The sequence below is a fragment of the Talpa occidentalis genome, unplaced genomic scaffold (genome assembly GCF_014898055.3).
Source record: "Talpa occidentalis isolate TD23 unplaced genomic scaffold, MPIMG_talOcc4v2.1, whole genome shotgun sequence".
Classification (NCBI taxonomy): domain Eukaryota; kingdom Metazoa; phylum Chordata; class Mammalia; order Eulipotyphla; family Talpidae; genus Talpa; species Talpa occidentalis.
Window position 1 is genome coordinate 113,045,750 of NW_026555331.1, and position 17,158 is coordinate 113,062,907.

At 38.8% G+C, this 17,158-nt stretch overlaps 1 protein-coding gene and 1 long non-coding RNA gene across 2 annotated transcripts in view; one reads left to right on the top strand and one right to left on the bottom strand.

The window, feature by feature from the left end:
• The window catches only part of GRM3 (glutamate metabotropic receptor 3), a 204,769-nt gene that overhangs the window by 61,596 nt on the left and 126,015 nt on the right, over positions 1 to 17,158 (bottom strand). The window contains exon 3 of the mRNA XM_037510752.2: positions 5,140 to 5,995. Coding sequence (XP_037366649.1) covers positions 5,140 to 5,995 — 856 coding nt within the window. The remainder of the gene's footprint in view (positions 1 to 5,139; positions 5,996 to 17,158) is intronic.
• Positions 1 to 17,158, top strand: part of LOC129145334 (uncharacterized) — a 443,968-nt gene that overhangs the window by 60,293 nt on the left and 366,517 nt on the right. The gene's annotated exons all lie outside the window — the stretch shown is intronic.

Here is a 17,158-nt window from a genome sequence, read left to right on the forward strand (position 1 = left end):
GCTGGCCCTGTACTTTTCAAGAGGAGAGCCTTGCTGGGCTGGGGCCAGCTCAAATGTATTCCTTGGAGTGCGGTGTCCCAGAAAACCTGCCCTTTCTGGCCTGCGCTGTCATTACAGTCCCAACCAGGAGTGATTCCTGCAGCTAGAGGATGAGTCAGATGCAGAGGTGAGTGGGGCAGAGAAGCTGGATTACCCATTTTCTGCCTCTGCCCCTCTGTCATATGTGGAAAATTGTAAACATAAGATCAAGGTTGGACCATCTCTACTGGGCTACTTGTCTCTGATCTCAGTGGTCGGTCTCTTTGCTGGTACTAATAGAAGAATGTCTCTCTCTCTCTCTCTCCTCTCTTACACACACACACACACACACACAGAGAGAGAGAGAGAGAGAGAGAGAGAGAGAGAGAGAGAGAGAGAGAGAGAGAGAGAGGGAGAGAGAGAGAAAAGAACCAAACAAACAAAACTATTATAGCTCTGTGTCCTATCTAGTCCTACATGATCACCAGCCCATCAGTTACAGGTAGTTATCCTCTTCACTTCTAAGTCAAACCCTGGGAGTTAAGATCTTTTTAGGGAGTTTAGATTTCCCCTGAGCATGAGTTATACAATAATTTTCCAATAAAAACAAAACAAAACACAAAACCTAGGCAAGATCCTAATCTTGTAGCCCCCAACAATTGTTTCATGGATCAGGGCATGTCTGTCCTGTTTATTGTTGTATCTCTATGTCCTTGCATAAAGTCTAAACCTCGCTGTGGGATAAATGACTAACTGGGACCTTAATGATTTGCTCTGTCACCCATTCATTATGTGACCCTTGAAACATTTCCTAACACATCAACTTTTCAGTTTCTCCATTCTCAAGCATTTTAGCCCATTCCTGTGAATCACGTGGAGGAATGTTATGAATGTTATTTCCCAGAGAATGCCTACTTGACAGTCGATAGCAGGAAACACCTCTGGTAGTTTGTTCGGAAAGTGGAAGCTCTTTCTTTTTTCTCTTGAATCAGTTGTATGCTGGTTACCATGCCATCCTGTCAGTTGAGTGCACTTTTATGTGTTTCAGTATGTGAAGATAATAATGCTGATACCCTGAATTTCTACAAACTCTGTCAAGTCAGGAGTTAGAGGCAAGCTTATCTTTGAGGAAGACCTTTTGTAACTCTATGCTTTTATTTGATTGCACTTTCTGGATGTAGTGTCAGAATAAAAAGTAAGTGATATCGTATTTTACTATGAACACATAAAATGACAGCAGCATTGCACTTGTTTAAATGTTTAATATTCTTCTCTGTTTCTTCTGTTTTTAATTGCCTTGATTAGCTTAAGTTTTCCTTTTATATGATAAGCTCATGGAATTTTATTCAAAGTAATTTTGAAGTCACATGATACCAAACATTAATTCTTATTTAAATATTTATTTTAGAATGTTGGATGATGTGACTTTTTCCCATAGAAAAATTTTCCAAATGAAAAAATGCCTTGAATTTTCTTTTTTAATATTCTAAGCTTTAGATCTAAGATTCAGCTCCCAAAGTTTGGGTGTTTTATGACCTTCCTTAGCACCAACTGATTGAGGAAGCGACTCAGGGACATTAAGAGGATCATAAAAGCATAAAAAAGGGCCTCCCCTGGTGGTGCAGTGGTTGAGCACTGGGCTGCGAAGCTGCCTGCAGCCTCTGTAGCGCTAGTTCAATCCCCAGCCGCCGGCGAGGGTCCCACATGGCACGACAGACCTCTCCTGCCGTGCCCGCTGCTCCCCTCAGCAGTGTATTTCTTCTTCAGTCTGCCTTATCTGTTCCCTACTCTGGCTCTGGTGAATTCTCTCACCCTCCTGCACTTCTGACTGTACCCAGTGCTTGTATAAATAAATGAATAAATACATCTTTAAAAAAAAAAAAGAAAAAGAAAAGAGCAGTGACTAAGGGCTTTGGATATGTTAGGGGGAAAAGGATTTCCCAAAGCTAATTCCATATAGGCTTTGTGGACTCCACCCCCACCCCAGGTCAAAGCCAAAAGACACTGGGAACTCCAAATCCCATCACCACCAAAGGGAAGGTGGCTGGGACCTGAGGGTGGGGTTAAGCAGCCAGGTGGATATAAAGGCAGACACGTGGGCTTTGGGGCGCCCCCATTTTGGCTCTCCGCCAGCTCGCAGCGTCCGGCCAGCTCTGAGAGTGACTTTGGGTTTCCAGGTCGTCGGATCGGGTAGGACGCATTAAAGACTTTATTTCCCTATTTTCTCCCTGAGTTGTACATTTTCCTTATTTCCTTTTCTCTTGTAAATAAACCTTTTATTAACCTTTTGTGTATGTCTGTAGTAGAGTATTCATAAGTCCCTTTAAAGCGCGCGGGTGAGGACCCACAGCCAGGAACCCGTTTAATATCGGGGTTGCTCTATAACAGCTATCCAGTCAATAAAGTCTTTAAAAAAAAAAAAAAGAGGATCATAAAAGGGGGGAAAGGAATCATATTTTGAACCTATTGATTGACTGTCTTTCATTCCTTCCAAAGTAATGAATTCCTTCAATTCTACTAATATGTAGTGTGTGTGTGTCAGAAACTGTATTAGGTGGTTGGGATCAATGTCCCAGGGTCCTTTGGCCAGAAAATGACCTTGGGAAAATCACTTGTCTGGGGGCTTCATCAGCATCCATCAACAGTGATGGATGACTTCCGGTGCTAATGATATTTCATTTTAAGTTTATCTCACATACAAAGATAGAACACAACTAAGTGAGAGTGGTTAGGTAAAAGCAAGTCATTCTAGAAGTCATATACATTTCTTTTTTGAAATTTTTTTTTAATGAATAAGGCATATATATTCAATTTTCACAAAACAATCATAAATATACCATTTTTCTCAATCTCTGAGTGTTTCAGTAACCATTTATATAACGCCCATGTATTCGGTATTTAAGATCAGAGATGAAGCATGTTTTCTGCCTTGAATAAAAACTCACAATCAAGTAGGGGAGATAAGGAAGGAAATATGAGTTAGGGTGTTAAGTGCTATAATCAACAAATATTTACAGAGTGCCCATTATGCTTGGGCAACACTGGTGAACAGTTTGATAATGACAAGTTTATACTCTATTGTGAAGATCACACAATAATGAATAAACATGAAAACATGGAATAAGAAAAGCTGAAAAGATCATGGTGTTCAAAAAAAGTAGAAAGATGAAAGGAAAAGAGGGGCACTTGTGGTGGGGGCTGGAGGCAGTGCATTGCAATTTTAAGGATTGCCAAGGTGGGCCTGACCGAGAAGGTAACATTTAAGTAGCAGTTTGAAGGCAGTAAGAGAATTAATTAGTTCTGGGGGTATCTGGAGATATCTACTATCAGAGACCAGACAGTGGAAAGTTCAGAAACAAGAATAGCTGCAGTGAAGTGAGAAGGAGGGAGAGAAAAAGGTGTGACAGGAGAGCAGAAACAGGTAGGGAGGGGGCAGAAGGGGGAGGACTTCATAGGACCTTCTAAGGATTTTGACTTTTATCAAGAGTGAAAAGGAGAAACTCCCTAAGGGCTTTTGAGTAGAAGAGTAACTTGCTCTTTTGTGTTTTGAAAGAACATCCTGGCTGTTTGTTATCTAAGGAGTGAGTTGTGGAGGCTGAGTTGCTGGTGAGCAAGAAAAAATCAAGTAGCAAGTAGGAGATTATAGAAATGTAGGCTAGAGAGATTGGTGGCTTGGACGAGGGTGGCAGTTAAAATGATGGTAAATGGATTCTGACTCTGTAAGTAGTAAAGCCATTGGTCCAACTTTTTGGTGGATTTAGATGAGGTATGAGGGAAAGCAAAATGCCAGAATGATATGGAAAATTAAGAGGAGTGTTTATCTCAGTTTGGGAAGTTCAAGGAATGCTTTCTAAAGGAGATATCAATAAAGTTGAGTTTTACAATACAACAATATATAGGGCAGGTGAGGTGGGGTTAAGAGTATTCCAGTGATGGAAGCAGTATGTGTAGAATGAAGAAAAGATATGCAAAAATGTAGCCAGTGATTTTTGTGTTTATTTCAAGACTGGTTTTGGGGTTTGGATTCTAGAATAGGAATCACTGATCATGGGAGCCTCTCTGAATACTCCTAGTGATTTTTCAGGTCATTTGGTTTCTGAAAGATCATCTGTAACTGCGATGTGAGAAGTGCTTCTTGTTCCAATGATAGTATGGTTTGCACTTACAGACTTTCACATCTTAGATGATAAATCAATTGTAAGGACTATGTAGACCAGAATGATGCCCCGGTGGCATGGGAGATTATTAGTGATTTATGCAAATGAAAGCATTTTATCTTTGTGATATTTTTGCTATCAAACTCTATGGTGTCCAATAATACTATTTAATATGTTATGATGTGTTATCACATATACTTAATAAAGACTTTGCATTTTTTATAGGTTAGTAATGTAATAAAATGCAAAGCTATATTTAGAAATTAATGAAGAGGCAGCAAAAGTCACTTTGAATACACCTTTGCTTGTTCACTACTGTATCAGAATGACTTCCACCAATCTTAAATTTGCTTATATTCATACTCACAGTAAAACAGTTTCATTTTATAACATAATTAAGAAAAAATCCTAAGCTCTTAATACTGCCATGGGAATGTTTCTGTGTAACAGGAAAAATAAACTCAAATGCCTGGAAATCACCATTGTCTGAGTATCTTTCCATTTCCTCCTCTAATTAGGCTCTGGGAAAACTGACTTTCTTCTCTCACCCACTGTGAATGTTATGAGATTATTTTGCTCAAATCACTCACAAGACAGAGTTGGAAGTTCATGTTGCTTAGAGAGCTGCCATGTCTGCTACAAAAGATTAAATGCTCATATCGCAGGTGTCATATCATACAGCTGAATAAAAAAAAGGGGGGGGGAGCAAATACAGAGTGGCCTGAATATAAGCAGCTACCACAGGCCAGTCTAGCCTAAGGGGAGCTTTTAATTTCATGATGTGAACCAGCCTAGATAGTAACTGAAAAAGACCATCTAAGAGCCACCACATTACATCTTGGAATATTTGTTTAACAGTTTGAGTCCCTTCGTGAAGCTCAAATAATGACTTCCAGGTGGGTGGCAGAAATATTTGATTCTACCTGTTTCCATCATAGGAGAGGATTAAAACCCTTTTGCTTACCTGTGAAGTTAATTTTCAGCAAGTAATCCTTGTACAACTTCTTGCCATCCAGGATCTTCATAGCGTCGCAAAGCTTGGTGGTGTTGGGACAGAGTGTGCGCTGCATTTTGTGCAGGGCGTGGGCCATGGCATACACCGCGTTCACCACAAACATGATCTTGGATTCTTGCTCGTAGTTGCTGCTGTCGATGACCAGGTGCTTGTCGCAAGCTCGCCGGTGATTCCGCTTGTTCTGGAGGCTGCACTGGAATTTCTGCTCCCAGAAGTCCCGGAACCAGGGATTGCGGTGGTTGTTGTAAGGGTTGAGGCTCTGGAAGTAGCGATCGAACTGGCGGACGGGCTGCGAGGCAAGCTCCAGGGTGATGGCGCCGTAGGCCACATGTTCGCTGCCCTTGACAATGCTCTCCTGCGCGCCCCAGCCGTCGCTGGCCACCCAAGTGAAGGAGGCGTTGGCTCGGCTGGCTGCAGCAATGAGCTCTCGCGAGTCATCTCCGCGCATAAAGAGGACCACGACGCGGGCGTTGGGCTTCTGCAGCAGCTCGCGGATCACGCTGTCGTAGGACTTGCGGATGTTGGAGCGCCCCACCTTCTCCGCCGTGGCAATGCAGATGTTGCGCAGGCGGGCTTCCTGCTCGAAGGCCTCGATCCCTGTCTCTCCATAGTCACCCTCCGAGGCAACTGTGGACACGTAGGTCCAGTTGAAGAAACGCAAGATCTCGGCCATGGCTTTGGCTTGATAGAAGTCGGGGGGCACGGTTCTGGCAAAGTAATCATAGCGTGACTTGTCGCTCAGTTTGGCGCTGGTGGACGCGTAGCTTATTTGAGGAATCTGGAAGAGCCTTAGCAGGTTTGCCACCTGGATGGGGGAGCAAGAAAGGGGAAGTACCTGGTTTAGAAACTCAGAAGTAAATGACTGGAGTTGAAAAAAAGAGTAACATCAGACCTTTTTCTCAGCAGCTTTTCCACTGCTAGGTCACTAAACTTTCCTGGAACTTTTCCAGATGCTTCCTTGGACACTGTATCGTGGATGTTAAGAAGCAGGTTCAACGCTGGTTGTTTATGCTTTGGGAAAGGACCTAATAGAGAAATAACACAGAAACCTCTCTCGCCTGCACTCTGTCCAAAGCTGGGACTAGGATCCGTTTTGTTCACAAGTCCTCAGTGAGTTGCTATTAAGTGTCTGGGGGTCTCGCTATGGTGGTGCAATCAAATAATAAACCACAGCGAATAGGCCAAACTCGGTTTTTAGACAACTTGGCTGCAGTTGTATAGAAAGAGCCTGGGTGTTGTCTAATTCTCACTTCCCCCTCTTTTGCTAAAAATGGCAGTCTCTGAAAGAGTTTAATTTGGGAACTGTATGCCACATGGACAGTTCAAATTAGACATTTATTATCTAGGTTAAGCCAAAAAAAATCAGTTCTATTTGGTCCACTAAAAATTTTAGGCATATACTTTTCTAAACTTTTGAAAAGCTTAATTAACACTTGCTTTCTTTTTTTTTTTTTTCTTTTTAAGAATTTGTTTCTGCTTTGGACTATATAAGAAAGCATACACATTTCTGTTAAGAAAGAATCACTGTTGAAAATGTTTAAATCTTATTCTGAATGAAAAAAATTAAATTTCTTATAATTCACTTGTCAATACTATTTCATTGCTTTTATCTATTGCAAAATAAAAAAGGAAAGTGACACTTGCTTATTGAAAATAATTAACTGCATCAATGTATGTTGAAAAATATCTACATAGATTATATGTGCATCTAATGATGCATTTGCTTTCATTTTTCCTTGTTACCTATATATTCCAAACACATCAATCTCTATACTGACTCTAGTTACATAACATACTAAGTGGACTTCAATCAGAAACAACATTGAATATTCCAGTACACTCCATGAGTACTTTGAAATTTTCCTACTGGAAATTGTGGTTTCAGGTTTATATTTGACATGTAGGAATCACAGCTTGAAAGAGGCAGCTGTTAGCAAAGAGCACAAGTAACATAAAGCAACTGACATCTGAGTCCTGATTAATCATCATTTCATTTGGCAAAGGAAACCAATAACCAAGTTCATATACAGCTACACAGCATGTTTTTTGAGATCTAGCCTGCTATTAAAACCAACACTTGATATAGCCCAGAGCTAGCAAAAATGTTGTCTATATCTTTTCAAATCCTGAGGCCTCTCACTTAACTACAAATAGAACAACTAGAAAACCTGACATTTAGCATGCAATACAATGCAAATGTAGAGCCCAGATCTTTATTGCATTTGGTAAAGACATTTTTAACAAATATTCTAGGATATGGGTGAATAGAAATGAGTGGATGGGTGGGAGGGTGGATGAAGGCTGGTCCACCATTTATTTGTTCTTTTATCAGAATCAGGAGACAAAATGTTCTATACTGATTTATTTGAACATACTGGTATTGCTTGTTTACTTAGCTGAAATAAGATGGCACTGAGCCCATACTGTCATTACTTCTAGACTGAGTACCTAGCTTCCTTTGAATTTTTGTACCACTGTGGCAGACGTGATGAGAGATCCCTGTCTGTGTGTAGGCTGCACTTGATTATGGACCTTCTGGGAAGCATCGAGAGGCCATCTCTTTTTGATGCTAGAGTTTTCTCATCTTCAAGTTCTATTTATCAAGACCTGATTCCCTCAGGGAGGCAGAGAATGAAAGATGCCCAGAGATATTATATTCTGGCAGCTAGGAACCACAATGAAAGGATCTTAAAATGGTGAAACTTTCTTCTCCCAGAGGGTACAAGTAATGAGAAGCTGCTTAAGAAAAAAGTTCTTGTCTTTTGACTGAGAGATTCTGTGGCTTCATGTCTTCCTCTCCAGGATGTCTGAGCACAACTTACAAACAAACAGGCCGTACAAAGAATGAGCTAGACAGAATAATGGCAATAATGAAAAGATTCCCTGCAATGGGAATGGGCACTAGGAGCTATAGAATGTTTGGGACAGTGGTGTGTTAGAATAAAACTCTAATTATTAAGGACAGTTACCTGTATGTGTGTAAGTTGGTATGTGTGTTTCATGAAGAGACTATGTAACCTACTCTAACCAAAAGGGGCACTTTGATGAACTGAAGCATGAGGATTGAACACGAACAAGGAGGTAAGTATAATCTCAATTGTATCACCTATATTGAATAGCATGGAATAATCATAAAGTTCAAGTTATGATGTTTGGAATTATGTTAAAAACACATGGAATGCAGATGAGTGATGTTAGAATACTTTTATCATGGTGAGTTGTTCCTTTTCAAATGAGTTTCCTCAGATTATAGGAGCAAAGATGATATAAAAAGTAGGCACCACAGAAATCAGTAGATTTTAAATCTCCCTCCCCTCTCCTCAACCACCCCACGCCCCAACCTGATTTCTAGAGAAGAGCATAGTTCAACATTTGCTGTATTCATTTTACAAATGTATTTATTCTGTGGTAAAACAAGTTACTAATGTAGTGGATGTCTCATTTTTTCTTCGATGTTCATGACCACCTGTTATGATGGATATTATCTCTGTTTTAAAGATACAAAAATTGAGTTCCATGATCATACCATCAGAGTATGGGGACAAAAATCAAGGTTTAAAATCAGGTCTTTTGACTTCAAGTTCCACAGCTGTCACCTTTAATCACTTCTGTTCTCTCCGAGGGTGTGGGAATTTTGAAGTACAGAAAGACATGCAGGTAGGCTGAAAGGAAGCTAGAATGGCAGTGTGTGTGGTAGACACCATCGATTACCTAAGTGCTATGTCGGGACTTTCTTTTTAGCATAATACACCATTACGGTGAGGGGAGATTCAGAAAGTTATCAGCTGGACATTTCCGATCTCATTTGTCTAAAAACCGGGCACCTAAACAATTACTGACTTGCTCTGCTGGCTCTATGGCTTCTCTGACAAAGCATGAAGAACGAGGGGAGACTCCTTCACTGGACATCATATCTTAAATAATGAAAGAAGAGCCATTTCATGATGGGGAAATAATGTGAAATATTACAGAAAAGTACTCATTTATATTATTAGTAGGAGTGGAGGAAGGAAATACAGGACCTAGTTACATATGCTTTAGAAATAAATGTTTTAAAAGTAGAAATAGGCTTCTCACAGAGACTCTAAAAAGACATCTAGCTTCAGAAAGATAGAAACACTTCACCAATAATGCAGATGATACAGAATAGCTGTAAGAAGACAGAAAAGACAAGCTTTCTAAATAACCCACTGGGTTGCTAAGCTACATTAGGGGATTCCAGTCTTAAAAGAAGCAGTGACAAGGGAAAGATTTTTGGGTCCCTGAACATTCCCATGGCCAACATAAAAGATCAGCAAGAGCCTGTGAGGATTAGGAAGACTTAAACACAAATGTGAAGATGGATGTTTTTTGTTGTTGTTTTTAAATTATGTTTCTAAAGAAGATATGGCAAGGAGAGAACCACTGGTTCCAGATAACTGCCCAGTGCATATAGTTCCCTTATTCTTTCTCAGTGAGAATGTTTCCTAACCTAGAAATGCTAATGCAATCTCATGAAAAAGTTTTCTCATAACAGAGTAAGAGAGAAGACAAAAGAAAAAGTTTATTATTATAGTAATTGAATTTACCTACAGTTCTGAATTCTAGGAGAAAATCAGATTAAATTGTGGTCACCATCAGTAATTTTTGAGGAATCAGCAATGGGAGAACTGTCAGATGGTAAACAAGGAATAGAATGGGCAAATTCAGGCAATATAAATAAAGAATATACCAGAGTGGAGGAATGTACATTTCTGAGTTTAAGTTAAAATTATACAAGTGAAGAAAGGAGAACACTAGGAAAAGATGAGGTAACAAATGCAACACTAAATGTTGCAGAAATCGAACAGTGGCTAAAGTTAAAGAGGGATTATTAAGTGGTTTGCTGTCTTTAGATTCCAATTTAGATGCAGCTGTTAAAGATATATAATCTCCTTTGATCCACTTAAAAAGTGTATGAGGTAGTTACTGCCATTCATTTTATAGATTGAGGAAATCAGGCACAGACACCCAGGGATCTTGCTGAAGAATTCATAAGTGATGCAGGTAGATTTTGGTCTCAGGCATTTTAACTCTGTGCTCAGCTTCCCACATTATTCAATCTAGCCTGCTGCCCAAGCTCTTAGTGGCATCTCAGCAGATGCCACTCCTTTCACTGTAATGTAGCATTGATATAATTCAAGTTACAACATGCTTATCTTCTTTATCTTTGAAGGCATAACGTTCTTGAATGGAGGATGCTGAACAATCATTCCTTATTATCAAGTCTACTTTTCCTCTATTTTCATTTTATACATTGAGATGACTCCATAAACATTTGTTCACTGATTGACCATCCACAGAATAATAACAGTTGTCTAAGAATCCACTGGGAAATATTAACTGGGAGGTTGAAAGTTGCAAACTGTAAGTACCATGATCAGATCTGGCTTTATGGTTTATGTGAGAAACACAATAACCTTATGGTAGAGCCTATTGTTTCCTTGGGCCTGAAAGGCTGCTGTTCAACAGAAGCTTTTCCACATGAAGCATGTAATACAGCCATATAGTCAATGTGTGAACATACCTTGGGGTGTCGATCTTGTGAGTGGTTTGAAATTATTCTGACAAAGATTTGTAATGTTTTCAGTGCAACTTATCAAGTTAATCCATTGCATTGACATATTTTTGGCTCAGGAAGAAGTGCTTAGGATGCCAGTCTTAACCAGGTACTACTATGTTTTCCATTAGATTCTGTGATTTAAAGTTAGTATTTTTTAATGCAATTTTATTGAGGTAGATATGGATTACAGGTCTGTATATTATTTATGGTTACAGGTTCACATCTCTTCAGATATATGTTACCACACCATGCCTACCCATAATCCTCCACCATAGTAGTCCACTGGACCCTATAATTTTGTCTGTTTTCTTTTTGTAGTTGTAAGAGGGAGTTATTTAGGATGGACTTTACCTGCAATAGTTGTTCAACAAGCCATTGTTACATATTGTTGAATGTCTATCACAATTGTCCCATTATTTTCCCCTTCAAAACAACTCTGTAGTTTTCTCAACTTACAGCGTTCTCAAATTTACGCCTTTGAATGTTATTCATTCTTCTTACAATGACTTTTACTATTTATCTGCTCAACTAATTCATTCAAGGATTCCTACTCTAGGAAACCTTTTGATGCCTCACATTCAAAGTATGTACCCATCTCTGAGACACTTACACTCCATTATGTATTTCCTTCAGGCACTAATCCATAGATACGGTGATTTCTAGATTGTTCACTAATTCCTTTAATGAGTGAGAACTCTTAAAGAAATATATATTTTAATCTCTGTTTCCTCAAGGAAAAAAAACAGGCGGCCACCACTAGGTAAAATGAAGCTATTCTCAAACACTACTGACAAGAAATTGTGCAATTCAGGTCTTTCATTAGTCAAATCCAATTTTTCACCAAAATGTGATGACACATAAGAGAAGGAATTGGATTAGATTTTTAGGAATCTGAAAAAAGTTGTTTTTTTTTTTTTTAATACCATTAAGACCAATTTCTCCAGTCTAGAAAACCTAAATAAGGGGCCAGGAAAAAAGAATAACTATAGAAAAGAAAAAATCAAAATCAAAAACAACTATGAACCAGAGACACACTGTGGAGGGGGTGGGGAAAGGAGAGATGGGGGTCAAAAATAAGGGGGTTGCAATAGTATGGGGAATATAAAAATAAAATTTTAAAAAAGACCAATTTCTCCAAATTATTTTTGGTTAACTAAGAATGTGTAAAAGGAAATCAATATTATACCAACTGGATCTGGTTATTATGCTATTTGCTTTTATAATAAAAAATTGTATTTTTGTTCTGAGGAAACAAACTAAGGGCTTAAGTCAAGAAGCCATATTCCTCAAATTATATAAATCTAAAAGTAGGAGTCATAGAGAAGTTTATCAGGGCCTCCCTGGTGGCGCATGGGGTTAAGCACTGCGCTTTGAGGCAATCTGTAGCCTCTGCAGCACGAGTTCGATCCCCACGAGTTTGATCCCTGGCCGGCCAGGGAGAAACCCACATGGCGTAGCAGACCTCTCCTGTCTCGCCTGCTGCTCCCCTCAGCAGTGTATTTCAGTCTCTCTGCCTGCTCTGTTCCCCACTCTGTCTCTGGTGAATCCTCTCACTCCCCTGCATCTCTGTCCTGTACCCCAGCTCTTGTATGCATAAATAAATAAATCTTAAAAAAAAGTATAGCAAAGGCAGGCTCACCAAATGAAATGCTATTAAGGTCCGCTGGTAAGGTAATGTTTTTCTGGAGTCAAAAGCGTTGTGTACAAGGTTGTTCAAAAGCAGACAAACACTCAGTTTGCTCATCTATCATTATTGCCTTGGTAATGTCTAAATCTTTACTTTTTCATAATAAATAATTGTGGAGATATTACTGTAGGTATCAAAACCATACTTATTAGCCACTGACAATTTTGAGTTAAAAACCAAACAGGAGCTTTACTTCTCCTGACATTTTTTAGCAAGTCCTGGAGACTCTTCCTTTTAGGATTCTAGGTGTCATGCTTCGTTTCATTGATGCTCTGATCATGGATTCAGAGAGTATGAATTGTGTAAAAGAGGTCTGATAGTCTACCATTTTTTTTTTCCTGTTGTTAAGGAAGAGAAGATGAATTGGAAATTTCTGAGTCATCCATAAGCCCCTACTTCAGTCCTGTGATCTCTCTTCCCATTCAGGCTATCCCTGATATTTTCGTTTCAAAATGAGCTTTGTGCCTGCTCTGGTGACACAGTGCCAGCTATTTTTCCAACAGGAGACAAGAGGAGTATGCAAGTTTAATGCCTAATATAAAGAACTTTCCACTGTAAGGGTTGTCTCTCCAGATTCTTTTCAGAACTCTCATGGTTACTGGGTTTTGAGACTGCTAATACATTAAATAGAGCAATAGCAGCTGGCTTACATGCAGACCTATGCTTAGCTAAAAAAAAATTTATAGATGGCAAAGAGGCATCAAATACTTACTTGCAAAGAAAAGTGCTGTTGGTGGAGTTGAATTATATACATTTGAAAAAAATAAGACATTGCTGCTTTCCTGGGAACGTGGAGACTCAGTAATAACTTCCATAGTGTTGCCTTTGCATTCTGTGCTGTTAATGTATTTCTTTGGGACTGTTTTCTAAGAATAAGCTAACACCTTTAATTGTTTTATCACACATGTGGTGTGGAACACCACATGTGTTTTGTTTCATTCTTTTAATTTAATGCTCATCTACAAGCCAGGAAGAGAAACTTAAGTGCTGCTATTTGAACTATCTGCTCCCTTACAACCAAAGTTACTACGTAAAGGAAGTTCTAAAAATTGTGGTTGTAAGAGCCCTCAGTGATCCTCCTATACAGATTGATCAAGTTGTTTTTTTAGTGTACAAAATCCCAGATTGGCTTATATTTTAAACTGGAACTGGAGGTGGTATATAGTTGAAAAATTGCCTGATGAATTCAAGCTGTTCGCATCACATGAGTTATCTGCCCATAAAGGATGCCAATCATATTGTTATTGCAGAAAGGATTAGTTGCCTTTTTTTTTTTTTTTTGGATCACACTACCTGCAGCACATCTGGGAATGTTTTCCATGAAAACAGTTGACAACAGCCCATGTGTGAAGGCCTGCGATTATTCTGAATTTAGGAAATCATATAATGGAGTGTAGCAAATGCCAGTTTATTCAGTACTCAGTGTCATCTGCAAAAGTCGCCAACTCTTATGTACTATTAGCACAAAAAACAGTTGATTAGTCATATTGCCATTCCCATTCAACTGTGTGACTCAGTCCTGTTGATTTTTTATGGTTATTACCAGGCAAGTGATTCCTTCATCATGGCAGATTTTCAAAAATGGCACAAAGATTTTCAAAAATGGCAAGATATTTCCTAACCTCTCTTTTTTAATTTAAATATTTTATTTTATATAATTCTTACATCTTTTTTCATCTTTGCACAATGCATGCATTTTCAATTTGGTTATATTCCCCATACAATTGCACCTCCCCCCTTATTTTGACTCTAGTTTTTCCTTTCCCCTCCCCACCCTCCCCCCTCCGTAGTGTGTCTCTGGTTTATAGTTGCTTGTGATTTTGATTTTTACTTTGTATTGATTAGTCTTTTTCCTGGTCTCTTATTTAGGTTTTCTAAATTCCTGCTATGAGTGAGACCAACCGGTATTTTTCTTTTTCTTTCTGGCTTATTTCGCTGAGCATGGTCCCTTCCAGCTCCATCCATGTTGCTGCAGACTGCATGTGTTTATCTTTTTTGATTGCTGAGTAATATTCCATGGTATATATGTACCACATCTTCTTGATCCAGTCATCTATTTTTGGGCATTTGGGTTGCTTCCATAGCTTAGCTATTGTAAATAGTGCTCCTATAAATATAGGGGTGCAGGTGCCCTTTGGAATTACTGTATCTGTGTCCTTTGGGCAAATACCTAGGAGTGGGATTGCTGGATCATATGGAAGCTCTATGTTTAGTAGTTCAAGAAATCTCCACACAGCTCTCCATAGTGCTAACCTCTCTTGAAGTCACATACTCAATACCTGTGGTTTGCAGCCCAGATTGTCGGCACTTTCATTTCCTTCATTTGCAACTAAGGGATTTATGAATAGCAAGGTTGTCCATTTTGGCATTCACATAGCTCATCATGGAGGTTGAAATGATATGCAGACCACATAGTATTCCTTAAATCACATATTTTCAGGAAACTGCCTTTGTAAGACATGACAGTCTTCTCGCTACGACAATGCCATTCCATATTCAAGTGTCTGCCTGGCTCCCTAAATGATAAGGCACTCTCTCTGGAATAATTTCATTCCACTTAGACTTAGCAAATACTAGAAGAGGATCGAGAAGGTATTTTGTCCACTGAATCTGTCTGCATTGACTTTTTGTGCCCTTTTCCCCTAGTGAAATATTGTCAAGAGAAGTCTGGGTGTCAGTCATGAATGATGGGATCAGAAGGTCTGTGTCATGTCTGCTCTGTAGCGCAGTGGTATCTGCCAGCAACGCTTGCAAAGGCACGGCTCCCAGGGTGTGTAGGGCATGTCACCAACAGTTCTTTAGTACCTTGGGTGTTGATTTTTGACAATACGTCTTAAGGATTTAACAGAAGCTCAAGTTGAACTATCCATATTTTCCTGTGGCTCCTGGTGTCATTTATATAGCAATAATATGCAAATATATATGATAAACATAATCTATCATTGTTAACCAGAGCTGTTGGATATGGCCAGGGTAAGATGAGGGCTGCAGTCTTGCGATATTTTAGATACTTGTATTTACTTCTGAGGTCTTATGGCAATAATTTAGGATAGAGGGCTGTGGCAAAAAAGAACTATGTCATTCATGGTTTTCTCTGTTAACTATTTATTACCTTAGCAGAGTTGTAAACAAAGGCAGCAAATAAGTTAGTGGCTCAGTGCATAGGGTTAGAATCAGACAGTCCAGCATTGGAATCCTTTTCCCATTAACTGTGTAACCTTAGGCAAGTTATTATAATTTGTTTAATTTCAGTTTCCTCATCTGTAAAATGGGAATAATTGCAGTCTCTGGCTTATGTAGTTAAGTAAGAATTAAATAAGACATGTGAAACACTTATTGGCATATAGTGAAAACTGAAAAAGTGATTGATAGATATGATGACAATGTCTCATCTAGCAGTTAATTCATTCAGCAAACTTTGATGCACAATTCTAAAATGTAGATTTCTGCAGGTGAGAAATGCACCCCATTGTGGGAGCAATGGTGGGAGACAAAAAAAATCTATCTAGTGATCCATCAATCTATCTATCTATCTATCTATCTATCTATCTATCTATCTATCTATCTATCTATCATCTATCTATACTTATACAAAACTCAGGTGAAAGAGCAACTCATTTCACTCATGGCAGGCCCCATGTTCAGGTGCTGTTTAAGCTTCTTCTTGAAAAAGTGGCAGTGTCTCAGGCAGAGAAAGCTAAAAGGAAGTTTTTAAGCAGAAGGAAGAACACAGAGATGAGAAAATGCATTTATTGTTGCATTGCTTTAAATTTTGTACAAATGATATTACTTAAATCATAGGTTATATGTACTTAAGTGCACATATATTTTTTATTTCAATGAAAAATTGTGAGATTTTTTCAGAAAAATTCTGAAAAAACTGTAGATCATGTGTTCATTCTCCTCTGTTTTCCCCACTGGGAGCTTAATTGCCTGGTTTGTATTCTATGAGGCCTCATTGTGAACCTAAGGGCAGCTGCCCAAATTGGAGGCATGGTGCCTGGAAGGAACCGATGAGCCCCTGGAATGCATGCTGAAAATTCAGCCCAATCAACTGATGGCAAATGTCTCAAGATGCTTTGCTGTTCTTGACTGTTTAGCAAAGAAATCTGGTCTATATTTGGAATATAATTTTTGGAGGTGTTATTTCTATTGTATTCTTCCCTGTGTTGCAATTCCCTCTACTGGAATGTAATGCCAAATAGCTGGCAAGATTCAAGACTTTGTCACTAGTAACACAGGTATTTCCGTAATACACCAGGTGGTGATGTCAAAAATAGCGACATCACAATTTTAGTGTTCAAAGTCCCACTGATATACTGCTTAGAGTAACAACATTTGCTTAGAATTTAACTGCAGGTGCTTTTGGAACATTATTCTTAAATTCCCAAAGTCCACTAATTAGAAAAATACTCTGCGAGTTTTTAGCTGCATTTTTTCATAGACCAATAAAAGCTCTTTTACTATGTGAAATCGATGGCTTTCATTATTATGAAGTGCTGACAGTTGGTTCTTTCCTTATTGAAATATGGAGCTTTGGACATATCAGTCCATTAAAAAAGGCACATATACACTGGCAATTTGGAAAGAGAACTTTGTGTTGTAAAAACAAATTCATATCTTAAGTTGAACTGTGTCAGGAACCTTATTCCAATTAGCTTGCCTATTAATCTATTATCATAGTAAAATGCTTGTTAATA